This window comes from Cygnus olor, chromosome 2, assembly GCF_009769625.2.
Source record: "Cygnus olor isolate bCygOlo1 chromosome 2, bCygOlo1.pri.v2, whole genome shotgun sequence".
NCBI classification, from domain to species: Eukaryota; Metazoa; Chordata; class Aves; order Anseriformes; family Anatidae; genus Cygnus; species Cygnus olor.
In genome coordinates, this window is record NC_049170.1 from 158,199,512 (window position 1) to 158,226,475 (window position 26,964).

At 42.5% G+C, this 26,964-nt stretch overlaps 1 protein-coding gene across 8 annotated transcripts in view; it reads right to left on the minus strand.

Moving 5' to 3' along the window:
* Window positions 1-26,964, minus strand: part of TSNARE1 (t-SNARE domain containing 1) — a 461,283-nt gene that overhangs the window by 279,246 nt on the left and 155,073 nt on the right. For all 8 annotated transcript variants that reach the window (XM_040547413.1, XM_040547407.1, XM_040547408.1 and 5 more), the window contains one exon: window positions 20,370-20,439. In XM_040547413.1, the coding sequence (XP_040403347.1) occupies window positions 20,370-20,439 (70 nt within the window). The remainder of the gene's footprint in view (window positions 1-20,369; window positions 20,440-26,964) is intronic.

Genomic DNA, 26,964 nt, shown 5'->3' on the forward strand with positions numbered 1-26,964 from the left:
CCAGAAGTGCTGTTTTCCTCTTTCTTCCATAACCAGTGTGGAGGGACTGTTTGGGAGAATCAGACATTGAAATATGCTATGGAATCAGACACTGAAATAAAACAGGGATGAATGTGAAGTAGTGAGACAGAAAAGCAGTCTGTTGCCTAAGCCCTAAATCCCATCAGTCACCTCCACCATCTTATGTCGATTTATCTGAAAGCAAAGCAAAACTCACCAAGGGAAGGTGGGAGAAAGCCCACAAAAGCACAAATCTGAATCCATGACAGAACAGCAGGAATAAAACAGATTGAACCTCTATTACCATGAGTTGCATATTACCTTTCGAAGTAAACTACCCTACAAGGCAGTTTGCACCCAAGGCTCTCCATGTGCATCACTAAAACTTTGCAAAGTTCCTCTGAAAGCAACCACTGTCCTCATCTATGCACAAGAAAAAATTGGCAAACCATTTTAAACCCCCTCCTATCCACATCATGTAGGTAAATCTGTAGCAAAACTTGTCATTGAACCAATGCAGCTCATGTATTTGTGCCAGTATTTGATACTTTCCTGTAGAATACACCAAAATATCATGAATTGCGTTGGATGTGGCCACTAGTGGTCATCTGGTCAAGCTCTCAGCTTGATGTAAGGCCAGCTGCAGACACACGAAGTTCTTCAGGGCTTTGCAACCATCCCTGTGCATCACGCACAAGAGCAGATGGGGCTGATGACAAAACATCGTGCAGATGTCGGATATCCGGATGCAACATATTCATGGAGAAATGATCTAAACATAACCTGAGCACAGATAAGTTTAAGCTAGGTTTTGCAACCTACACACCGAGGTTTATATCTCATCTTTGCTTCATCACTAAAGTAGAGTAAGGTCCTATCAAGATCCACTTGGCACACAATAAAGAGAACAAAGAGGATGAGGGGAATCCTTGTCTGGAAAAACTAAAGAGCTAAAATGCTCTGTTTCCTTTTAATATATTTATTTTTGGTGGAAATAATCTGTAATCTAACAGGGTGAGCACTGCTTCCATGCCAAAGGAGAATCCACTTCCAGCCTTAATTAAACAAATTGAGTTCTCAATGCTTTTTCTCTAGTGCAGAACCTGATCTTTGTTCAGGAACACATATGTGTGCCAAGCTAATTTAAGTCCACTTGAAGAAGAAGGTATTTTTGACAATAAAAGAAGCCATGGAAGACATTTTAGCTGCTTGCATCATATATTGAATAGCAAGTACCATTTGTTTCCTGCCCTCAGATGTAATGAATAACCAGGGAAAATGGAGCTACATTCTAGTTGTGTCAAAAGCGTTGTACCTTCAGAGAGCTCTAATGCCTGGTTCTGACAAAACACATTCTCATTAGCAGCAGATACTGGTCATACAGTGTAATTCATTCCCCATTTGAAAATCAGTTCCCAAATCTGGAAGGACTGGGCATAACACAGAGCCATTTATTATACTGACCTTCACTCTCAGACTTCATCTGAGCTAATGTTAGCTGCGATAACAATTTTCTAGACAATGGCAACTGCACAAATTTGTTCTAGTTGAACGTTGGTTTAGTAATTACAAGTAGCTATTCTCTGCTGATAGAACAGCCTATTTAAAACTAGGGCAAAACAAGATATGGAGGAGTGCAGACATGAGATGGTACCAGACATCCTAGTTTGTAAATACAACTCATGATGCTCCATCAATGGTCATGCAACTTTGTCAACCCCGTAAAATCAGCTTTAGAGAGAAAAAAGAACAGAAACACTAAATAGCTGGGAACTAACAAGATGAAATTAACAGTAATAACAACTATAACTGCATTATTAATGAACCTTTCTGTAGTAATAAGGTAACTTGGGCAATCAGACTGTTACAGTGATAACTGGACTCACAAAAACTCTGTGGTTCCATAACGATGGTGTGCTCCCTTTACACTAACAAGATTTGGGGGTGTAACAAAACGCACAGTCTTGGTTTACTGCAAGGTGAGGGCCACAGGGGGATCCTAAGGACATATTTCCATGCAGCTCAAAGGGCTTGATCTATTCTGCTACATCCTTTGGTCCCTAGAGTACAGCTATTATGCTTACCTGAGAGACACAAACCTGTTACGAAAATAAAATACTAACTCTGACAGTGACTAAAATACCTCCCAGCAATCTTTCTCATTCTTATTACTACTACAATTGTTTCTAGCACAGCTGCTGTCCCAATGAAGTAAACGTTGTAAGAGTTTTACATACCATATTTTGATATTCAAAGGACTGCTGACTAAAACTGTAATAAATACCAGGAGCTCGGACATCACTGCAATGAAGGTAGGACAGAGATAAATTTCGGTATGTGCCACAACCAAGTGCTTAGGTAGTGGTGAATTATTTTAGGCTTGGAACTTCACTTGCAATATTTCACCTGGAAACACAGGCTTTAGCCAAGGACTCAAGTCAAAGATCAAATTTAAACCTGGTTGCTTCACCAGGTTGAAGGCTAAATCCAATCCATTTTTACAGAATATTTGTTGCCGTGTTAGTATATAATCTATCTCCACTTGTGTGTGTTTTTCTTTTCTTCTCTTTTTTTTTTTTTTTTTTCTAAATATACATTTACATAACAGAACTCTCAGTAAGAGAAGTTTGGGTGTGTTTTGATTTTATTTATTTATTTATTTTTAATCTGAGGAATAGCAGAGACCCACGCTGGGCAGGGACACCCCAAGGGACTGCAGCCAGAGGCTTTTTGCTGTGCACATTTAAAGCTAGTTATTTTTCAAAGCAAACAAACGAATAAAGCCCCCAAACAAACAAGTAAATAAATGACAGCAGGCCCTTTGTAGTGTGTTTAAATCAGGCATTCCCTAATTACCACATTAAGGAGTGCTGCACACCCACCATGCACATCGCTGCTGGAGTGTGTGGCAGCACGCACCAAACTCCCTCCTGCGGCATCTCAGCCATGCAAAGCTGTGCAGAATACGGCAAAAGAGGCCTTTATAGCTAACTTACAATAATGCTACTGAAAACATGGGAATGTTTTCTACTCGGAAGGCAAAGACCTTAGTTCTGGGGACTGGGAACAAGCAGAGAGAGACAACGGGTTTCACATGTCTTCCTTTACCCATGCGTTCCTCTTTTCCCCTTGTTGAGGTGCTTGGAGAGTGAATAGCTATAATAAAGTGGACAAATTGGACCCTTGCATCTACATCTTTAATAAACAAGGTTTCAACTGGACTGAAAGCTTAAAGCCTGGCTTAGTATTGGTGTCACGAGCTTTGTAAGGGGCACGGATGGTTTAGGGCTTCTCCATTTCTCTCCAAGAAAACTTAAGAGCCAGAAGGAAGGTGAGGACATATTGAATCAGTCTTTTTGCTCTGTATCATTCTAAGACATTATAAATTGTTATAAATTGTCCCCATGTATATTGGGTTTACATGGCAAGGTTTTGGTAGTGGGGGCTGCAGGAGTGGCCTCTGTGAGCAGAGCCCAGCAGCTGCCCCATGTCAGATCAGAGGCAGCTCCAGCTGGCCCCAAAGAGACCTGCTGCTGGACAGAGCCGAACCAATAAGTGATGTTGGTTGGGTCTCTGGGAGAGCAGAGTTAAGAAAGACAGAAAATAAAAACTTCTGGCCAACAGCAGCTGGGAGAGAGAAGTGAGAACCATCCCTGCAGCCCCAAGGTGAGTGCAGCAGGAGGGCAGGAGGTGCTCCAGGCACGCAGCAGCAGTTTCCCTTTGGCCTGTGGAGAGGCCCCTGGTCGAGCAGGCTGTCCCCCTGCAGCCCATGGGTCCCACATGGAGCAGATCTCCACGCTGCAGCCCGTGGAGGAGCCCCCCGTGGAGCAGGTGGATGTGGCCTGGAGGAGGCTGCGGCCCATGGAGAGCCCCCGCAGGAGCAGGCCCCGGGCCGGAGCTGCAGCCCGTGGAGAGGAGCCCACGCAGGAGCAGGGGGTCTGGGGGGAGCTGCCGCCCGTGGGGGACCCGTGCTGGAGCAGTTTGCTCCTGGGGGATGGATGGACCCCGTGGGACGGAGCCGTGTGGGAGCAGTTCTTGAGGAGCTGCTGCCTATGGGCAGCCCACTCCGTGAAGGAGCGGCGGAGATGAAGTGACAGGGACTGACCACAGCCCCCATTCCCCATTCCCCTGCACCCCCTGGGGACATGACATAGAAGAGGGTGGGGGGAAGGTGTTTATAGTTTGCTTTTAGTTTCTCACTGGTCTAGCTTGTTAGTAATAGGCAATAAATGTCATTTATCTCCCTATTCTGAGTCTGTTTTGCCCGTGACGATAATTGATGAGTGATCTCCCTGTCCTTATCTCAACCCTTGAGCCCTTTCCATCGTATTTTCTCCCCCTTTCCCTTTGAGGAGGCGGAGTGAGAGAGCAGCTGAGGTGGAGCTCAGCTGCCCAGCTGGGTAAAACCACCACACCATGGTAGGTCTTGATGATCATGAAGGTCCTTTCCAACCTGAATGATTCCACAGTTCTGTGATAATAATAAAGAATTTTTGGAATGTACAAAATGCACTGAAGAATCGGGTTCAAGAGATTTCGGAGAGGAACTGTTGTAGTACCCCTTTCCAGTGGGTAGAGGTACAGGACAACATTTTTTTACTTAACACCTCCCTGCTGAATAAAACGGGGGTTAGAAGGGCCTTGAGGCCAGATTGCAGGCTTCATAGGCGAACAGAAGGGACTGCATTTTTGTTTGTTTGTTTGTCCTTATTCTCACCAATCTAGATTTCAAAAGTCAGAATTAAACGTGCTACAATCCACGCAGCTCAGACTCTGCAGCCATGTATTAACAGCACAAAACTAAAGAAGGGAAAATGATTAAAAAAGGATTAAAAATAATCTGTCTGTTGTTGTTTCCCGTATTGAGTAATCACAGCTGTGACAAGTAAATTGGATTAAAAATGACTTCAGTCCTAAAAAAAAAAAAAAGAAAAGAAAAGAAAAAAAGCCTTGAAGAAAAATTGTCAAATACTTGTTCCGAGTATATCCTTCCCAAACTCTCAGACACTTACATACTGAGCAGTACCTTTTTAAATACAGAACAACCTTATTAATCCATACAAATGGACATATCCAAACCCCATAAAAGCCAGTGAACAGACACTACTTTTATGCATATGTTTTGATCACATCTTAAAGCTTTAGCTAAGTGAACCATTTGTAAAACTAGTCATGAGTGGTCACGGGGAACTAAGGCATCATTGCAATCTGCATTTAATTAAGAAATCATTAATATGTGACTACATTAAATCCTTGGGTCAGAAGATTATCAAAAAGAGTGCACAAGAACCTAGAGAAAACTCACAACCATAATAGATAATAACGCATAGGATGCAAATGATAAGGCAGATGGATCAGAGAAGGATGTGCTACTGCATCTGCATAGGAGGAGGGTGCTGGGCTGCAAAAGGTGTGCCATTGTACCTACATAACGCAAGAGAGATGGTAAAGAAAAGGAATAATTCCTGTTAAGCCAATTTATGGGGGAGTGAAAAGAGGCACGAAGAAAGCAAACATGAATGCTTGTGGTTACATATGAAAGGACCGAGTCAGCTTTCTGTATTTTATTCAATTTTATTATGTATAATATTCTTTTGAAGTCAATCCTGTTCTTCATTTCATCCAGGAATTATTCAGAGTTTGTGTTTTCTAGGCATCTTTGCAATTTTACAATCATCTTACACTATGCCAAGGGTAGTTTAAAATGTAATACGAGGTTCTTTACTTATGTTATTTATTTTTCCTGGTTGCTCTGAACAGTGTGTTGTTCTTGCTTAGGCAAACTTTGATTTCAGCTAGGAACTCTATTCTTCCATGAAAACAGGAGGTGATGGGGAAAACAGTGAGCCATTCATATACTCGTCATAAATCTCTCCTCTCTCACAATAAATAGTCCATCATGTTCCAGCTCCCCCTCACATTGATGATTTTCCCACTCTACAAATGCCAGATTTAATGCCTCCTTCATCTCCTACTCCCCTTTTTGCGCCTCCATCCGCTCCATCATTTATGAATAAAATGCTGCCTGCATCATCATTTATTAAGCCACCACGTTTTCTTGATAGGTCCAACAGCTCATACTAATATTAATAAGACACTGCTTATACAGAGAAACCTCAGAGAGGAATATCACATCAGAAACTGCAGAGCCCCTCATGGGAGACTCAGGTGAGTCTTCTTTCTATGGCAATATTCTCAGATAAGGCACTTGGACAACTCAGACCAAAGCACGAAGCTAGTAAGCTTGCCTGCATATACTCATTCTCTTCCCAATTCTTTTTTGGATGGGCTGGAGAGAGCAAGTTGCTACATCCTAATGGTTATTAGGGTATATTATAAATGGTATTAGGGCATATTATACCTACTGGGCCCCGTAAGTACTCCTACTTAGGTACTAACAAACATGTAAAAGCATCAAATCTGGTGAAATATTCAGAGCATCCTGTATTAAACAAGACATGAACTGGCTCTCTGGGCCATGTCTTTCTTTCCGTTGCTTTTTTCTCTGCACCTAATCAATGCTAAGCACTCTCTCAGTGCTTTAGAAAAAGTAAGTTAGCCAACAGAGACTTGTATCTTCAACTTGACCATATCCCCCCCCCAAAATCTAGGAAAAAAAAAATCAATTTGTATGCAGTCTAAGAGAAAAATCCCCCGTGTGCCTCAAGCCTCTATACAAAAGAAGCACACTCGCCGCTCCATGCAATTACACAGCAATAAATTACTTTGCTCGGGGGTACTTGTCGTTCACCGTGAATACTGAGAAATACTGAGGGAAGAGATTAGCGAGGCAGGCCACCAAGGTGCACTTTTCAGTCACCCTACCCATCTGCGCAGGAACAAGCTCCTTCTGCTGAGCAGGCACGGCAGCTCATGCATAAACCAGCTCTTTCCAGCTCTCCCCATCCCGCAGCCCCCGCTGAATACAGTGAGGGAAGCAGGTGCGTATCTAGGTTTATGTGTATTATTTGGATGGGTGGATTGGTAAAATTGCTCTGTCCAGACTGGGGAAAATGTACTTTCTGCAAAAAAGAGAATCAGGACAACTGCAATAAGAGGTGCTCTGGCTTTCTAAGAGCTGCACAATCACTCTGTGATCTAGCAGCTGGATTAAGGAATATCTTCACAAGCAAATATAATGTGTTTTGCTTTTAGTGGTGTATAAGCATCACTGACAAGCATGAGCACTTCTTTTCTCCTCTTTATCCATCATCTTGCCAGTTGACAAGTGTGAGAAGAGTACTGTGCATACTCATTTCATTTCTAAACAACAAAGAAAAGTGGTCCCTTAAACCACTGCTGCTGAAGAGGGACGTAGCTTAAAGTAACCCCCAAATCCCAAATGTCTTTCATTTTATGTCCTTCCCAGCAACAGTTCATATGCCTATATGGCCACTCCTCACCTCAACACACACGACATTTGAAAACACAACACAATAATTATTATATATCACTAATACAGCATTTTAATCATTATGTACGGGTGCCTACATACTGTGCATACACATATATATACACTTGTATATACAATACATATATAATTATATTATTGGAACACAATTGTAATTAAATGCGAAACTAATGCTTGTTTACACTGCTTGAGCAGAAAGAAACTGAGCCCCAGTGGCTTCATAAAAATGAGGAAGAAATACAGCTGACATTACCTTGGCTGCAAATAAGACACACCGAAGAACACACATCTGACACGGACCTGCAGCACTGACTTGGCATGTCAACGGCCATGGCTATATGGCTATGGCTGGGATTACCAGGTGGTGACATTATACCTCCTCTCCCAAATTCTCCCAGCTTGGTGTGCATGCAAACTCCTGTTTGGGAAGGTGATGTGACCCAGGTGTACCCCAAACCCCATGACTGTCTATACAGAAGAAACCACAGCAGGAAGAGCTGTGCTATTTAAAAATGTGGATTTGGCCATTCGGTTTTGCTCAGAGTTGACTGTCAGACCGTGGCATCGAGCTGTTTCATGTGCCAGCCCCCAGCAGTGGCTTGGATACTTGAAAACACATGACAAATGTTGTCCTACATCTCTTGGCTTCTCTCTCCTCTTTCAGCAATGAGACATTTCCTACAAGGCAAAGCAGGGAAAAACACGGTGGTCCTGAAGCCCATCATCTCCATGAAAGGATCCAGCAAGCCCGGCAGTTCAGGAGGTACATGTGCAGCTGATAGTTTATTTTATTAGAGCGTCTCCAAAATTGTCTTCTTTTTTGTTTCCTTCTGACACCATTTTCCCTCCCTTATCTTCCTCCTCTATGTAGAAAACCACTACGGCAAGTAAAATGCCAGAGGCAGACTGCTCTTGCTGTAAAAACAGATGCTTTTTTAATTGTCCATCTCCCAGGTATAATTGGTTGAACCAAGACACACATAAAGTAGACTGCAGCACTTGTGTCAAGGGAGGGAGCTTTCCTCAGCTGGTGCTAGAGGAAAAAATCTCCCTCTGCAAGCCTGAGAAATGCAATAATTTAGCTGGATCCACTCAAAATCACTTCTCAGTGCCATAATTAGCGTGGTCTGGTCCTGTAGCGTAGTAACCTTTACCCCGTGACCCAGCTTGCTCTCTTTATGGCTTGTTAGTGATGTGGTCACTCAGGCATAGCCAAGAACAAGAAGAGGTATTTACAGAGCTATGGGATGGCTGCCATCCACGGTAAGGTAAAAGGCACAGGCATCTACACGCCTCTTTAAAACTAACACTTCTTGTCCTATTCCAATCATATCTATACAGGGGAAAAAGGTTATTCCTTTTTCTGGTCATTTCCTCCTTGCCTGAAACCTTTTTCTCTTGTCATCCCAGTCAACTCTAAATTTAACTAGGACGCAAAGACCCTGCGCTCCCAACTGAGTGAAATCATATTCAATAAAGAAGATTAACAGCCAGGATGCTAGTAAAAAGGATAGGGGAAAAAAAAAAAAAAAAGAGAGAGAGAAAAATTGTGGGTTCTTTTTAATTAAACCTGGTTTGCTATTCAACTGAATCTTTCACACAAGATTGCTTCCCAACTTTTGATTAATTCACTGAAAAACCTTAAAAATTCACCGGGCTTATTTTGTCCATCTGCAAAATGGAGAAATAAAACTAGGAGCTAGATTTTCAGCATTTCAATGGAGGCTTTTAAAATGCCTGTTGCTATAGTACTGTGAATCTTTTTACAAATGATTCTGAAATATTATCAGCACTTCAAGAGGTAATCACAAAAGAAAAAAAAAATCACTATTTTTTTTCCCGTGTCCTTTAAAAGCTCTAAACCTAGATTTGTAATTGAAGTGCAAACTGACCTTTATAAACTGTACAGCATGGCTAAAATACATTATTCTGCAGGGCTTGGGGGAATTTGCCATGCTCAGCAATTCAATAATCTTACCTTCTTTCATTTCTGTTCTTCAGACAATGTGACATAGCTGGATTTTCCCTCTACTCCAGTTGTGAATCAAGCAGGAAAGGTTGAGGGGCTTTATCAACACTATAATCTAAAGCTCCTGTCAACTTGCTGCTGTAACCTGCTTTTTGGCAAATAACTCAGCTGTTTTGCCCAGCTCCTTGAATGCCTCAGTAGCTAATACTAACCCCTATTAAATCCCATTTGCAATCTGCTATCGCAGACAGTTAAATGGTCCACATGCAGAAATGATCCATCACTACCAGTTTACCAATCTGAGATGGTTTTATCGCTAACCTTGCCATATTATAACACGACTGCAATCATGTGCAGTACCATAAAGCCACAACAAAAATGTCAGGCATCAGACTTTGTTACTGGGTTATTATATTGAAAAGAAACAAGTGCACTTAAAGCTTCGCATAGGAAAAGAGACACAATCCTGAACATAAGCTGGAAGCCCTCAAAGCACTGATTCCCTGAACCTCTTCCAGTTCTTGGGACTCCATCTACAGAAAATATTTTTAACACTGCCAAGCCCACGTCAGCACTGCTCTCTGCCACACAACTCCAACTTCTCCTGGTCCAGCTGAGCTTGCACAGTCATCTGCAGAGCAAAACTGTTTCTGATCTCACCTCCTTCCTTCCCCTAGTGATGGTTCACCTGAGCAAGAAACACCACCAACTCACCCCTCCCCATCCTGCAGCACCATTTGTGGGGATCAAAATTTTGGCAACCTGCCCCAACCCCTTCCTTTTACATCTTTATTTAACCATCCCAACCATGGATTCCTCCAAAGTCCTTCAAAAAGCCGTGCTCCAAAAGGCATCCAAAAGTTAAGTACAACCTTACAAGACAGCCCTGATCAGATACTTGCTATTTTTGGCTATATCCAGGGTTTTCCATTTTGCACCTCTTAGGGGTCAGCACCAGAAACAAAAGCTGTTGATCCTTCTAAGTTATGCTTCCACTTCCCACCCTAGGTTTTTCCTCCAAGAAGCAACACTGGACTCCAGCCACAACCACCCCCTCTCAAGGAAAGAGATCTCTCCAAAAAAGGGAGCATATTTTCATTTTTAACACAATAAACACATTTCCAAGACAATAAACAACAGGGTGTTAGAGCAGCCTTTCGCACATGGGGTTAACATTTCTTGCAGCCTGAGAAAGAAAAGAAAAAATACAGCTGAAACAAAAGCCTTACTGAATGCTCTACCTTTTGAATGCTTGTACAAGTTTGCTCTCTTTGTCTTGCACCTTTCCTAAGGTGGTTGTTGCCATGGGACCAAGTCCACAGCACTCCTGGTACTCAGACACTCAAACTTTATTAACTGCTTGCTGTTGTGCAGCGTAGGGGGCCAGCTGTACAGTTCTAACCTTCTGCACTTATTTACTGTATTGCTATTAAAAAAATAACTCTTAAATTCCTCCACTGCCAGTTTAACCCCTATGGATGTGTACTGGGGAACTAAGATTTGTTTCCTTCATCGTCGTAAATCCAGAAAGAAGATTCCTGTTGTGTGACACAGCAATCTAGGAAAGAGGCATGACATTACTTATTCATTATTCTGCAAGACTGAATGCATGAAGATCACAGGACGCAAAGAGGCAAGCTCTTCACGTACAAATTGCGTCTGCGTTTTGTGAACACCAGGAGAGAGAATACAAGGAGACAGTGATATAAAATGTTCTGGTAAACACATACAATCCCTCTGAGGATTGACTTTCTTCAACATAAAATGCACGTTTGTCAGATACTTGACCTTCAGCATGGTTAGTCAAGATGAGGCTGTGGATCCACGGCTGATCACAAGCATTTTCTGGAATAAATCTCCTAAGCCACAAAGTAAATTCCCGAAACTGTAACATTACCAACAACCAGTAAAATCTATACTAAAATTATAATTTATTTAAGGCAGCCACAGGTTCTCTACTCTTTTCTTTGTGGTTTTTATCTGACATTATTCACTTCTCTGCCTCCAAAACATTTTCCCAAAGAGCAACCTCATCTGGTTTACATAGTTCTACTTACAGAATCATAGAATCACAGAATCATTTAGGTTGGAAAAGACCTCTAGGATCATCTTGTCCAACCTTTAACCAAGCACTGCCAAGTCCATCATTAATCCATGTCCCTAAGCTCTCCATCTCCATGCTTTTTGAAAACCTCCAGGGACAGTGACTCAACTACTTCCCTGGGCAGCCTGTTCCAGTACTTCTAAACCTTTGCAGTGAAGAATTTTTTTTCCTAAAAAGAAAAAAAAAAAAGAAAAAAAAAAAAAAAGAAAACAACTTAGGGCCAGGGGAATAAACCCAATAATCCAATGGGAATTCCTTCATCTCACGTTAGCACTGTGGAAGTGTTTCTTGCTGAAAACCATCTTCTAACTCAGTTAAAACATCTCTTGTCCACACAAATTGCCCAAAGATCTGATTAACTCCTGGTGGTGCCTCAAGTAGTGGGAAGATGGATGTCTTTGTGCAGAAGGTTTATGATGGCCCTGAGTAAGCATGGTATAGAAAGGCTCAGCCATTTGAGCACTGTACTGAAAAAATGCAGTGATGTTAGCGAGCCAGAGTGACTTCTCCAGCAAGAAAAGGCTTGGCAGGCCCCCTTAGTTTTCTCTAAGATTGGACTCTATTTTTTATTTTTCCCCCCAAGTCAGCAAACGTTCGAGGATGCTAATTGCTTCAACAGATAGCCTCCAGAAGTACGACTGAAAGATCAGCTGAAGCCACGGATCACAACAAACGTCATTCCCGTTGACAGGATCGCCGCTCCTGGCTTTACGGCTAGCATAAGACTTGGGGAAAAAATGAGACCTTACACAAAGCCAACAGAAGTACTTCACTAAACATTAGCATGTTTGGATTAGCGTGCCAGACCCCTGAAGGACTCTGCGGCAAGCTGGATGCTCAGCCCTAACAATGGCACACTCCGTGCCTGCATACATGAATTATTAAACGAACTTCATCCCACAGGTCCCCCAGTCAATCAATATGAGCTGCACTGCTGAATGTGTAACTATAGGCATAAAAACTTACCGTAAACATGCAGACAGCCCTGCTCTCTGCCTCAGGATTCTTATTTTGGTCTCTGAAAGTTTACAAAACTTATGCTAACGAATCCAGAGGCAAGTCACTCCAACCAGGATCTCATGTCATACGATAAACTTTCCGCCTGTGGATATTTCAACCCAAATAACAAATTATTTGCCCTCTGCAGGCTGCGCAGAAGGAAAACTTGTCTATCTCTAACTCTGAGAGACGAAAGAGGCGAAATATTTTAAGTTTAATATTTTTTTTTGGGGGGGTGGATTTCACACTGTTCACTCAAAATGCCAATATTTAATCTTTTCAAACGGCACATTTTGTTTCTAATATGAGAATAGAAAACAAAATAAAATCAAAATTTAGAAGAAGCATTTTGGCTAATAATAGGAAGGAAGATCTGCATATTTTTGTATTGAATAAGCTCATAAAGGCTTCTTCAAAATTACCCAAAGTACCGCTATTAGTATGGTAGTCTAAGTGCTGAAAAAAGAGGGAGAGTTTTATTCTATTTATTTATTCCTTCTGCTGTCACCCACAAACACAAATAACATCACTGTGAATTCAGCATTTTCCAGATAAGCATCTTAGAATAAATTTATAAAAAGACCAAGCATTACAGTATTTTTACACACAGCAATATCCAGCTTCGCTTCTGCTAGTGTCAAATTTTCTTGCTACAAGTACAGCACTTGCTTGACAATGCACTTAGCTTCCAAAATGGGGGTGTGCTCTTTTCTTTTCTCCTTAGGCACTGAATCAAAAGGGTTTTTGGGAGGAGGGGAGAGAGCTGATTTTTACTGCATCTAGTCACTGGCAGGATACGAAAGGCATCTCTCCATTTACCAAGATCTATGATCTGAACAGCATGAAGACCCTGGGATGTTATTGCAGGCCCTATTTCCTTGTGTTTGCACGGGCCTGTGCTCACATTGTGTAACCAATTTCTCCTGTTCATCAGCTCCCAAATCTGACATCCCTGGTCTTCAACCAACTGGATCTAAAGCTGAAGGGCAATTCGGCAAACGACGTGGGAGCAAGAATAGGTGGGAAGGCTGGGGCTCCTGTGCAACCCAGTTTTCACAGGATCACAGACTGGTTGAGGTTGGAAGGGACCTCTGAGCCCACCTGGTCCTGGGTGGCCCCCAGCATCTCCTGGTGCCTGGGGTTGCTCCTCCCCAGGTGAAAGACCCCACATTTCTCCTTGCTGAACTTCACAAAGTTCTTGCCAGCCCACCTCTCCAGTCTGTTGAGGTCCCTCTAGATGGCAGCAAGGCCTTCTGGTGTGTCAGCCACTCCTTTACTGAGGGTGTACTCTGATGGTTAATGAAAACGTTAAAGGCCCAGAATTGACCACTGGGGTACTCTGCTCATTACTAGCCTCCAACTAGATTTCCCACCACTGACCACCACCCCCTGTGTCCTGTCATTCAACCAGTTTTACCTGTGGAGGCACCAGCAGTGACCAGGCCCCTATGGTCTTGTCTCCGTGACTCACCATGACACCAAGGAGAGACCAAAAATTGAAAGCCAAGACATGAGACAGCATGAAAAGGTAACATGACAAGCAACAGCAGTAGGAGACCTTCAAGAGCAGAGGTTTGGTTATTCCCTACATGCTTTTGTTCCTTGTTCCCTTCCTTGCACCTCCTGGAGCACTCACTACTTGCCACAAATAACAACATCACTCCATCACCTCATGGCCTCAAATTCACAGCTTATTTCCAAAGGCTGATATCTTGACACAGGAAGATACTGCTTTGGCTAGGATTTCTGCCCATCTCAGACCTCTGGCAAGGACAATTGGAGAAGAAAACACTGAAAAGGAAAACTTTTCTCTGACAGATTGATTTGTAGTGACCATTAGAAGCTGCTCAGGCATGCGAAGGACCTCTCTAAGCAGGGAAGGTGGTCAAAAGGAGATGAATTTATCATCATTGGAGAGTTCTGCAGTTTGTCACCAGCTTTTGCAGTTTATCACAGAGATGTCATATCTGGAGCTTTGGGATTCTTAAGGGTGAGATCTGTCACATAAATACAACTATTAATACAGCAAGTGTATTATACAGTTAAATGCATATTTTGCAATCTGGCAACCCATTTTTACTGCCAAACCTAGAAGGTTTTCATGTCAGAAATTGATGCCAACAGCGATAAATGGAGGATAGATAAAGTTAATCCGACTGCTTTGAGTTGAACAGGGAAGGTATTACTTTGAAGGGTTTAACATATTAACAGAATCAAAACGACATTTCAAAATATTTATGGAAATCTTTTTTTTTTTTTTAAGCTTATACAAGCAGAATAACAAAACCATATAAAATATTATTAAATCCTACCCTTAATTAAACATGCTGACACTTAAAAGCTTCTGTCTGATTTACTTTTAAAAAATCTTCTTTCAGTAAATTATGTCTTTAAGATATCTTTCTGCTCTAAGTGAATCTGCATTCCACAGGAATTAAAACCTTCTTAACAGAAGCTTGGTGGATTTTTTTTTTTTTGAAATCTTTTATTATTTTTAAGCTATACCTCCAACTTATCAAACATATGGGTAAGAAAGAAAAAGGAAACAATAAGCATAAATGATAAAATGAACTGAGAAACAAACCTTTAGTGTTTTAAGACAATTCAAAAAACCCAAGAGGTGGGGATACATCTGCCTCCCTGGGAGGATGGTGAGGCTCCTACCAATGAGGACAACTGTTCAGCCTTCCTGGAGCACACACACAGAAAGCTGGGCATTTCTGAAGGGCGTTTCTGTCCCCCCAAGGTACAAATGACCCCACAGCTCCCCAGAAAAGCCAGGGTTACTATGCCTCTTACTGTAATATCAGTTCAGTGGGATGAATCTCAATTTTATTCATCAATCGCCTAGAAGGTGAACTAGCAGTGGTGATTCTCCCATTTGGTTCACGGGGACAGCTGGTATCACTTGAGATGTCCTAGGTTGCCACCAGGCCCACAGCTGTTATTTCAGAAGTGAGTGAACAGCAAGTCCTGCACTAAACCTGCCAGTCCCATGCGTGTCTCAAGACACCCTGGAGCATCTCAGTAGCCTCAAGGGTCCTTCATCTTACTGCGATGACCTGAAGCTTGACAGATGCCCTTGGCCAAGCCCACGTAGACACCTACCTGCAGGTGCCTTATCCATAATGAAGGTGACATGAAGGTGTCATCAACAGCCACGGTTGAATCCAATACGCCACAGACTTAACAACCATGTCCTGAACGCCAAAGTGTTTTCAAAAACACTTCTATAAATCCAGCAAAACACCACTGAGTGAGCTGGAGTGGACTGAAGTGCTCATTGTCATTCTTTAATTAATTCTTGTTGCTCAATGAGGCTTCAGGCTGGCACAGAGGCACTTCTCTTCCCGAAAGCAACCCAAACAGAGCACCCTGTACATCACAGGGGCAGTGGTTCCCCAGAGGCTTCGCTTGATTTCACAAACGTGTGATGATGAGATAAACTGATTAAATGATTTTATTTACCCCAGGAAATTCTCCCAGTGATCTGGCATACTTACCAGGGAATGGAGAGGAAGATGGACTTACTCCAAATCCCAGCAAAGAATATGGCAAACCATATATGAATTTTGGCTTAATTTGCATTCCTAGGGAAAACAGGTGCCTTCTGAGGTTACTGTTTGGCCAAAAGGCAGATACAATCAGTGATCCAAAAGCTGCACTTTTTGCCCCTTTCAGGACCATTGCCCTTGTCTCACCCCTGAACAGCTCGGATCTGAAAACGGTGCTTCCCGTTCAGCAAATACTTTGAATCTCCTTTGCAGTACTGCACCGTAATCAGTTCTGCTGCATAGCCCTAATAAAATCATTAAAGTATTATACATCAAAAAGCATGCACTTTGTCAGTGTTCTGCAGACAGTGACTGCTTCATGGGTGTATATCCACTAATACTGCTTAGACGTGACAATCAGGCTGTAGCCATAGGAATTTTCTTAATCAGGACTCAGATACAGGAGGATCTGTGTCCTTATGGGTTCTCTGATAGCAATCTTGTAGTGTCAGGATGCCTGATTTTTCCAGGGGACTGGGAAGGATTTATAATAGAGAGGACTGACTATTGCCAGATCACTTCTACAAGAATAGGAGGCTTATTTTCATGCGGTGTACAGATGTAAAGCTGAGTCCTCCCTCAGCTGCAGAAAAACATATCTACATATTTCTATCATCTGCAAATTGAAAAAAAAACAAAAACAACAACAAAAAAAAAGTCAATCAGGAAAAGGAGGTGGAAGCCAAAATTTGTTGGTTTTGTAGTTTTTTTTCAAATCAGGAGAAATCAACACATTTTGTAGCATGGAAACATTAAAAAATCTCATCAGTTCTAAAAGCCCCAAAAATATCCTCCTCACATCCCTTCGTTAAACAGGCAAATTCTCCTGGTGGTGACTGGTAAAGGAACCAAAAAATGCTGCAGCATGAAGAGTCATTGGCTCCATCCCATCACTTATAAAAAAGGGGGGTACAACTGTAATTCACTACAGCATCATATTGACCTTGCCCTGAAATAAGCTAAGCTAAGGTTAAGTGTCGAATGAGAGGATATACTTGTGTGTAAGCTATCCAGGAAGCCTGGTTTGGGAAGCATGGAACAATGTCATGGTCAACCAGCCTGCAATGAAGGGACTCACAGACCCGTCCTGCCACTAACAGCTCGACCCTGTGTCTTCGAGATAGCCATCAAATGCTGCTTGCAACCTTTTCTGCTAAAATAAAAATAATAAGAATAATTAAAAAAGCCAGCTTTATATTTTTACATTTTTTCTTATCTCATATTTTTCCTAGGAAGAATATCCAGTGGTACATGGGGAAGCTTTATGCTCACTGCAGCCTGTGGACTGTCTCTTTGAGACAGTGATTCTTCCAGGCACTTCATTTTATTTTGCCCAAATTAAGGGCTAGTTACCGTCAGTGCCTAACATCAGGGAATCTCCTGAATCCCACACCCTGGGACCAAGGAGGGAGATAAATTGCTTGGGAGCTTGGATTATTAAACCAACAGTTAGGAAAAAAAATCTCTACATTTTTCTTGCATGGGATCAGTACTTAACAAGTTGTTTGCAGCCATGTATCACTGGAAAAAGCTGTCAGCATTGCCTAATGGCCCTAGCTCCTCACCCTAGCTCCGTGCATCCTTCTTTCTTTTGCTCCTGCTCCTTTCCCAATTAATCCGGGGTCAGTTGCATTCAGCCGACTCCATCTAGAGCTTCTTACGGGCATTTACATTTCGCTTTCCTGCACTTCCAGCTCCAAGCACGTCGCACACAAGTATTAGAGCTGGCTCTGGGATGAGCTTTGACCAAGGTTACTGACTGCCGGATCTCATATATACCCTGTTCACACATCACCAGCCATCTCTGTCTCACTGACTAGAACTGGCACCCTGTTTGGGATGAACTCGTCCCAAATTCACTTGCCACAGGTGCAGTCCTTATCCTGAATGACTCAGCTATCAAAGGGAGAGAAGGCATTTCAGCAAAGGGAAGAGCCCAGTTTGACAGTGAGAAGTCTGCCCCCGTCTGAATCAGCCTCCCTGTCATGCCCTTATGAGCCCCGTGCATAAGAGGTGGAAACTCTGCAGGACTTTTTAAAAGTCAGGCAACTTGAAACTTGGCTTCATGTATTGTTTTTAGCAAGATCCTGCAGCAAGGTAAGCAAACACTATTGCAGTGCACAGACTATGGTTACTAAACGTCCTTCGTGGCAGGCCCATTTCTCACCACGAACCCCTGCTCTCAAATACTCTGCCTCCCCTCGCCTGCCTGACAGCAGAGTGGTAAGTCACCTAGTTGGTATGAAAGAGAAGGTGCGGTGATTTTATTATTTAGATATCCACAAACACTATCATTTTGCTAATAGCCGAGGCTATAAACCTACCAAATGTTCACTCGTTGCTCCCAATCCGTCTTCCAAGTTAGAGGATGTTCAAGGAGAAGCATGCATCAGCCTCTGAAGGGAAGGGGTCGAGTGGCAAAGGAGCAAGAGTTGAAGCCATGATTTGCAGCTGGGGAAGCAGAAAATGCTGCCCCAAAGGTCTCACCTGAAGAGCTGACCCTCTGCTTGTTCCTGATCTTAGAGATATACGCAGCCCTGCCGGCTCTCATGATTCATGGTGCGCTGCTTTTTGCTGGTGCAGCTCTCATGAGAGATGGGCAGAGACGCACGCAGAGCATTCAAGGCTGCTTGCACACATCTGGCGATGAAATGGGGTCAGTGTGAAGGACACACCAGTCTTAGGACAGGAGAAAAGAATGGGATGATGGAGGGGAAGACAGCTGCTGGTCCTCCTCTGCTTGGCACCCTGCAACTGTTCAGTCTGGAGATGCAATGAGGAAAACAGGAGAAACCAAGAGAAACCTTCTATAAAGCCTGGGGAGAGGGGATAGACCAGGAGGGTGGAAGCAGAGAGCTGGAGGAATTCTGGGGCTGATGACAGGGACAAGGAAGCATGGTTAAAATAAAAATATGCTGCATTTAGCTACCTGGACAATTAATGATAATTCCAAGATCAAAAATAATCATTGCAATTAGTGCATTATGGATCTATTTATGTAACTGCTCAGGAAAGAAGAAAATTATCTAGCCATGTTTTTGAAGTGCTCTGAGGAGCCAAGGAATTGATTCTTAAATAAAAAAGAAGTAGTTTAGGAACGTAAGCACAATAGATGCTCCGGGTGATCGAAAGCCATCCTTGGTAAAAGATCTCCATTAGTTACAAGGGCAGTTTATGCTACAAATAATTTTGTACATGTAAACATCTTTCCTGATTACATTGATCTCCACAGGCTGACTCTTTACTCTTACATCCTCTCCAATCCCCTAAAATTAGATCCAAATCTTCTGACTATTATTACTATTACTATTTTTAATCCTCCAGTTTGCAAAACAGAGTATATGTGAATTACGGCAGATCTGAAGCACAGATGAAAGCAATGGATTGGAGAGAGGAGAGAGACTGCAAACCAGTCTGAGAGATTATATTGCGTCGAGAAGGCAAGTCAAGTACATCAGGCACTTCTACAGAGAATAACGCCAATATAAAGAAGTAGAAACCAAATTCTCCCTTCCGTTCACAGCTGAACCTCACTAGGAAATGCAGTCATATATACAGAATCAGAACCACGTCCTAAGTACTTGATTTTTGTATGCAGGCTGCATGAAGGGAAGCAGCTTTAATAAATTGTGCTACATTTGGAAAAGCCATTTTAATTCTCTAATTAGCATGCATACAATGAAAACTAACTGTGCGTGTTTGTGTATACACATATCCAGAAGAGAGTTTAATGAACTGTATCTTTTGCAAGTGAAACTGAAGTTTCATCTTCTCTGTGCTGTACCGTGTGATGCTGTGATTCAAGTTTCAATACCACAGCACACTTTTCTGCCTATAAAATATCTTCTTGATCCTTCTCTCTTTTTACTCCTCTTAGATTCATTGCCATTTATAAAGAGGAAAGGAAGAAAGGAAGGAAGGAAGGAAGGAAGGAAGGAAGGAAGGAAGGAAGGAGGGAAGGAAGGAAGGAAGGAAGGAAGGAAGGAAGGAAAAGAGCTACACAAGCATCCAAGCCTGGCTTCACATTAAAAAACAACAAAATAAACAACCCATACACAACCACAAAAAAGGGTCTTTCACTGTAGGCCATCATTTTCTGTCATCTACCTACCATTCTCCGCCACCTGAAACCAACACAAGCAAAGCTTTATAGGATCAATACACGTCTTACCATCATTAATCACCAACAGAAAGGAACAAAATGAAGTAAGCCTGACAAAAAAGTGTCCAGCTATAAAAAAGGACAGGAAAAAGGGTGAGGATAGATGAGGGGAAAAAAAAATGAAAAGGCTGGGACAAAGAGAGATCTGTAGCAATTCAAAAGAGACTCACAGTCCATCCTGCAGCTCTTGAGTATCGTTTGAGGTCCCCAGAGATCGAAGGCTTCTTTCCAGAGAGGTCACTGTCAAGAGCAGAGAAAGAAAGATAAACAAGCAGCACACCTTTTCAAAGAAAAAATAATGGATTTTCATTCGTTTGTCTTTTAATTTGTTTCCTTTCAAAACAACATAATGAAGTAGTGTTTAGACAGGTGCCTTGTGACACAAAGGGGTCATTAGGCAATGCCCACTACCCCAAAATGGATAAATTGGGTCCCTAGGATGAAGAAATGGAGATTCCACAGGTGCTGTGGCATGACAGGACATGACAACATAGCAGTGAATTGCTCCAAATGGCCATTAAGAGCCTGAACTCTATCAGCCATTGTAATATCTTCCAACTCATTGTTCAGGACTTCAACAGTCAAAATCTTTTCTTTTAGCTCAGATAAAATGAGGTGTTTTACTGTGATTATCTCATGTGCTTGAGCTGGAGAGCTTCTTGGGCTTTTCCATCAGGAGAGAAGAATGAATGCTCTACCCTAAGTGATCTGAAGTTGGAAACATGGTTTGTTTTGCAATACACAGTAACTTCACATTTAAGAAATATATATATATATATATTTGTGTGTGTTCACTGCCACATCTTCATTCTCAGATTAACAGAAGATCATTACGTTTGGACTTTGCACATCAAGTACGCACAACACTTCAAGACCTTCAGTAACGAAAGATGCTAAATGAATGACATTCCTTCTATTTACACATGAGGTTTTCTCAGGATGCTTCCAGTTGTAAAAAAAAAAAAGAAAAAAAAAACTTATGATCAGTTAGCAGTCACACTTCACTATTTAAGGAAGAAAAAAAAAAAAAACAACAGATTAGAAACATGGCTTAGCTATTCCAGTTGAAATTTAAGATATCCTCTGTTTTAATGATTGCAGACTTGGTCTCGGTCTACAGCTTTGAACAAATCACTCAACTATTTTTACACTGGCAGACAAAACTGAATCCCTTCTTTTCTTCTGGGCTTCTGTGGGTTGACACCAAAAGACACAAAAAAAAGAAAAAAAATACTTAATGTGCTTGGACATGGTATTCAAACAAGCTTGAATACCACCACATATTTACACCTTGCTTACTACACTGCTAGATCTCAACAGCAGATCTCAGTACAGAGCTTGGCAGCTCAGTAAGATAAAGCCTTAAGGAACCGTCTACAATTGAGCTCATAATTATTATCCTTTGCTGGATACACGATATTTTAAGGAATAAATTGAGAGTTTTCACTAATAGCCATTTGCTTCTCTAGTTTAACAGCATTGATCCTGCAAAGATCTCACAGATATGATAATACTCTCTCATTCTGCTCCACAATCCTAACAACTCAATCTCCCATGGAAATTGTCCATTTCAAAGACAAAACTAAAAATACTTCCAGGCCCAGCAGCCCTTCAGGGCGCTGCAGAGCACAATGCTTGCTCGAATGTCCTTGGAGAACAGAGAGCGAGTTAAGGTAGCAAAAGCACTTTGTACGTTGAATTTCTAGGAACACATTAACGTCATGTGTGCAGCTCAAGGAGGGAGAAGAGCAGCTACAGCATCCAGGCACCTTTCTATAACCTGAGCTGTAAAACCAAGGCAATCCAAAGTGAAGGACTCTCTGCCAGCTTTTCCTAGAAATGAGCACGGGCTTGAGGGAAGACAGATCTGATAGGCGGGTGCTTCTTTGCAAAAGCAGTATGGACCTTTGCTGCTGCCTGCTTCAGACAACAATAGAGTAGGAAACAGTTTTCCTTTTGCACAAAACTGTTCAAAACTTACACGCAGAAGAATCTGAGACAGGACTGCAAGAGAAGAGCAAAGCACACATTGGTCAGGTAAGAAAATGACTCTGGTTTAAGTCCCCATCCTAAAATATGATCTAACATTATAACTTGAACATAATATTTACACATATACATAAAGGTCAGTTATCCCTATCGGACAAGATATGTGCTGTGGAACACACAAGATGTTGGCATTTGATATGGCTCTTACCTGGGAAATAGCACAACTGAGATGCAAACTTGAGCTGGATCTCAGGGGACTAAGCTCTTTTGTATTTTGGGACAGACCTACCTTGCTTTGGCTAAGAAGATCCCTATTGAAATCTGCATGGTTCTTGTGCTGGATATGGAAAATCTCCCCCCAAGTATACCAGTACTGACCATTCGAGCTACCAAAGAAGCAAAATGTCAAGTTGTGCTGGATTGATGCTGTGAAGCCAGTGCTAAAACTGACATCTTACTTAAAAATCCTTGTACACTTAACATTAAAAAAGGCATATGCTAGTCTTCCAAGATGAGGCATCCACAGAGATCACTGCTGTTGGAGCTGCACTGATTTACATAAACTGAAAGTTTGGCACCACTTGTCTACGCCATCGCAATCCTTAAAATCAATGGGGGATGAGAAACCATCCCTAGATGGCAACGGAGACTTTATCACACCTGGGGGATGCTGAAAAATCCTTTGCTCAGCCTCTCAGATCAAGGTAATGGGATTGCACATGGCACCAGCCTGTCACGGGGAGTCATTAATGAGCAAGTAACAGGAATTAGAGAGGGAAGAGACCCATTAGAGCACTCAGGTTCTCCATCTGGTCAGAACAGGTCTGATTCCTGCAGTACATCCTCCAGCAATCAGCCCTTTAGACACGATGCGCCAACCTAGCTCCGTTTACGAGTGTTATTTATTTTACTTATTTATAAGGCATTTACTGAGAGGCAGCTAAAAGCCATGCTCTGACAGAAATGCAAAACCTTCATAAAAATGAGTAGGAAAAAAAAAGCCATTAACCAGACAAACTCACCCAGTACCTGAGCTTCTTTTTGTGTTTTGTTTTTTGTTTTTTGTTTTCACCCAAAGGGAAAAATCAACTAAAGAAGGAAACGTAAAACTCAGAGAAGCCAAAGCCTTATCAGACAAACTTCCCTATGCTCAACAGAGACAGTCCCCAAAGAACTAGAGATGGAAAGCAGATGCAAAGAATAGGTAAAAGTTCCCTCTACCCCTTGACACTTTTATAAGAGATGGGTTAAAAAAAGTCCCTAAGCTCACGAACTGGCGGAAGAATGATCCAGTGGCACATAAACAGAACCAACGATCCTGGCTATGGCTTTTATTCAACACACAAGGAAGATTTCCATACCCACAGCAGAAAAGGGGAGCGGGAGGCATTTATATGTGAGATCTGCCAAGATTAGCTCAGAGCTGCAAAGATTCCCCTTGGTCAGGAGCCAAGTCCTCAACTGCCCAATACGAATTTAAATCATCCCAAAGACTTAGACTTCTGCGAAAAGTAAGGAGAGCAAGGAGGAACAAGACATGCAGCATTTACTGTTTTTGTAGTGACACCAAACAAAAATCAGTGGTGCTTTAAAATCCCAGTATAAAGTCGACTTCTTGTTTCATTAAGAATACTCATTCTTCAAAAACAGAAAAAAATACAGCTGCCCACCACCTTGCATTTTTGAAATTCAAACAACAGAGGCAGAGCATGGAGAGCTAAGGGGAGAGGAGCATTTCTGGTGCCTGGTTTGGTCTCCAAATGCAATGGAGAACTTGGAAAGCCCCTAAGAGGCTGGCGTAAGGCAGGAAAAGAAGGAAAATGGGAGCTGTAACTGGATTTATGCAACCCTGAAGGACATTCAACACACCATGCCCAGAGCAACAGGAGCACCAAGCATCATCTGGTGAGCATCTGCAATGCAGGTGCCCGCTCCTTGATCAGCCCCTTGCATGGTGGTGCACACACAGCTCTGACTTCTGCTACAAGCTCGGACACAGAGCTTGCTGGGTTGGCTGAAGAGACCATATGGTACAGCTGTGCAAGGCAGGAGGGATCTTGGGCATCCTTTCCCATTTTACAGCCCTACAAAGTTCTTCATCTAGGGTGGATTAGCTTTGCAAAAATTGAGCAGCACAGCCAGCTTATGAAGAAGCCACACGCAAGTTGAAGCAAACTGACTTTAGCAGACTGAAATAATCTGGGTGGTGAACAGAGCAAAAACAGCATAGTATCTTACGGGTATTTTCTCAACCTAAAAGCACTTTAAAAAGCATTATAAATTCATAGATTCATAGATTTTAAAGGCCAGAGAGAGCAATTCTGATTATCAAGTCTGATTTCCTACCATAAAATTTTGCCCCATCACTCCTACATCGAGGCTGTAGATTGTAGCTGGACTAGAGTATCTCTTACAAAAAGTCATCTGAATCTTGATTTAAAGGTTTGAAGCCACACTGAATCCATCACGTCCCTTCAATAAGCAGTTCTAATGGCTAGTTATCCTCATACAGAAAGACTGAATTTGTCTAGCTTTGACTCCTATCTCCTGATCTCATTATGTGTGAGAATGTTAGATTAATGAGCCCTACGCAATCTATTTGAAGTCTTTTTTCCCTCAGAGGTACTTTCAGACCACGATCGAGTCCTCTCAAACGTCTCAAACAGAAGTTCGGACGGCATGCATTTTAAAGTCTGATTCTCAGACTTCAAATAGTTGTCTTAGCTCTTCTCTGTACCCTCTCCAATTTTGCAAAATAGTTTTAAATATAGGTGCTGTCATTACTTGCTTGGGAGAGCACTCAGTGCAGGCAACTCTAACAGAAAGCGTATCTTCGTGCACTCTGTACAGTCTTAAAAGGAGAAGCAAAGACCACCAGAAACAGCTCAAAACCAAATTGAGGGGATAAATGCAATTATAACAAAGAATAAAAATATAAATTGGATTGCGGCATTTCAAAAAAAAAAAAGGATGCACCACTCATCTTAAAGGCTTCTCAGCACAAACTCCATTAAGGCAGGAATTGCAGCATGGACGTGCCTAACCTGGTTAGCTGGAGTATTAACAGCACACGCAGACCAAAGCAGGTTGCAAAACTTCACGCTGAGCCCTGTAATAGCCAGCAGCCGAAGTACTGCTGCCATTCAACATTGCCATTGTGTCAAGGTAGCACTTAGTGCTGGAAGAAGAAAGACTGGTGCTAATTGAGGTGCTTCTGTATGTAATAACACAGTCATACCCCATCCAAAAGCCGAGTACCGGTCAGCACAGTTGGGAGGTTTAAGCTGCCACAGCAGCCTCAAGTCCAGGTCACAACATTGGAGGTTTCCCAAGGAAAGCTCGGACAAAAGGGCCTGGGAGGCCCGGTGGACACCGAGTAGAACATAAGGCAGCAATGTGTCCTTCTGGCAAAGAAGGCCAATGGTGTTTTGGGATGCATTAGAAGGTTGAGGGAGGTGATGCTTCCCCTCTGCTAAGCCCTGGGGAGGCCACACGTTGAGGACTGCATCCAGCTCTGGGCCCCCCAGCACAAGGGAGAACTGGGCATACTGGTGAGGGCACAGAGGTGACAAAGGGACTGGAGAATCTATGCTGTGAGGGAAGGCCGAGAGAGCTGGGCCTGCTCAGCCTGGAGAAAAGAAGGCTTGGGGAGATCTTATCAACATATATAAATACCTGGAGGAAGGATGCAAAGAAGACGAGGTCAGACTCTGTTCAGTGGTGCCCAGTGACACAACAAGGAGCATTTTTTTTACTGTGTGGGTGACGGAGCACTGGCACAGGTTGCCCAGAGAAGTTGTGGAGTCTCCTCCTTGGACATACTCAAAAGCTGTCAGGACATGGTCCTAGGCACCCTGATGTAGGTGGCCATACTTGAGCAAGGACATTGGAACAGATGGACCCAGAGGTCCCTTCCAACCTGAACCACTCTTTGATTCTATGAATTCCTCCAACTTCTGAAGGGTTTTACCTCACCCCAAGTCCCATCAGTCCCATCACTGCTCTCCAGCATCACAGAGGGTACATGTAAGTGCAACCCAAAGGTGACTTGCAATGACTGAATTTCTCAACTTGTGCTCTTTGAAGAAGGTTGCCAAACTTGTACCCAACCAGTTTTCCAGAAGGCTATAAATAATGTGTTTTAATCAACTGCTTGTAGAATATATCAGTTACTCTTCTTAAAAATAACAACCACAAAAAAAAAAAGAAACATGAAACGTCCATTTCCCATTTTGATTTTGTCCCATTCAGAATCACATGTGAGACTTTGACAAACCACTGAAGAATCATAGACTCATGCAGGTTCAAGGGGATCTCTGGAGGTCTTTAGTCTAACATTTTGCTCAAAGAAAGTCCACTTGAAAGCAAGGTCTTTTTCCAGCTCTGAATATCTCAAAGGACAGAGATCCCACAGCCTCTCTGGGCTCCCATTGCAACCAGATGCCCAGAATCGTTTGCTTCATATTGAATGTTGTATATTTCAGACTGTGCACATTGCCTCTGGTCCTTCCACCACGAACATCCTATTGGCCTGGCTCCATCTTCTCTACAGTCTCATACTGGGTAATTACAGACAAGAGTAGGATCATTGTTAATTCCTGTTCAACTTGTGGTTCACCACTACTCCCAGGTCTTTACTTCATAAGAGCTTTATAGCAAGCCAGCACCCGTCCTGTCCTGTTGCACGGGGTTTTTCCATCCGAAGGCACAAGAGAAAGTACGAATAATTATTTTTCTTCTGATTTTACAGCCAACTGAGCACCTGAATACCTTCAG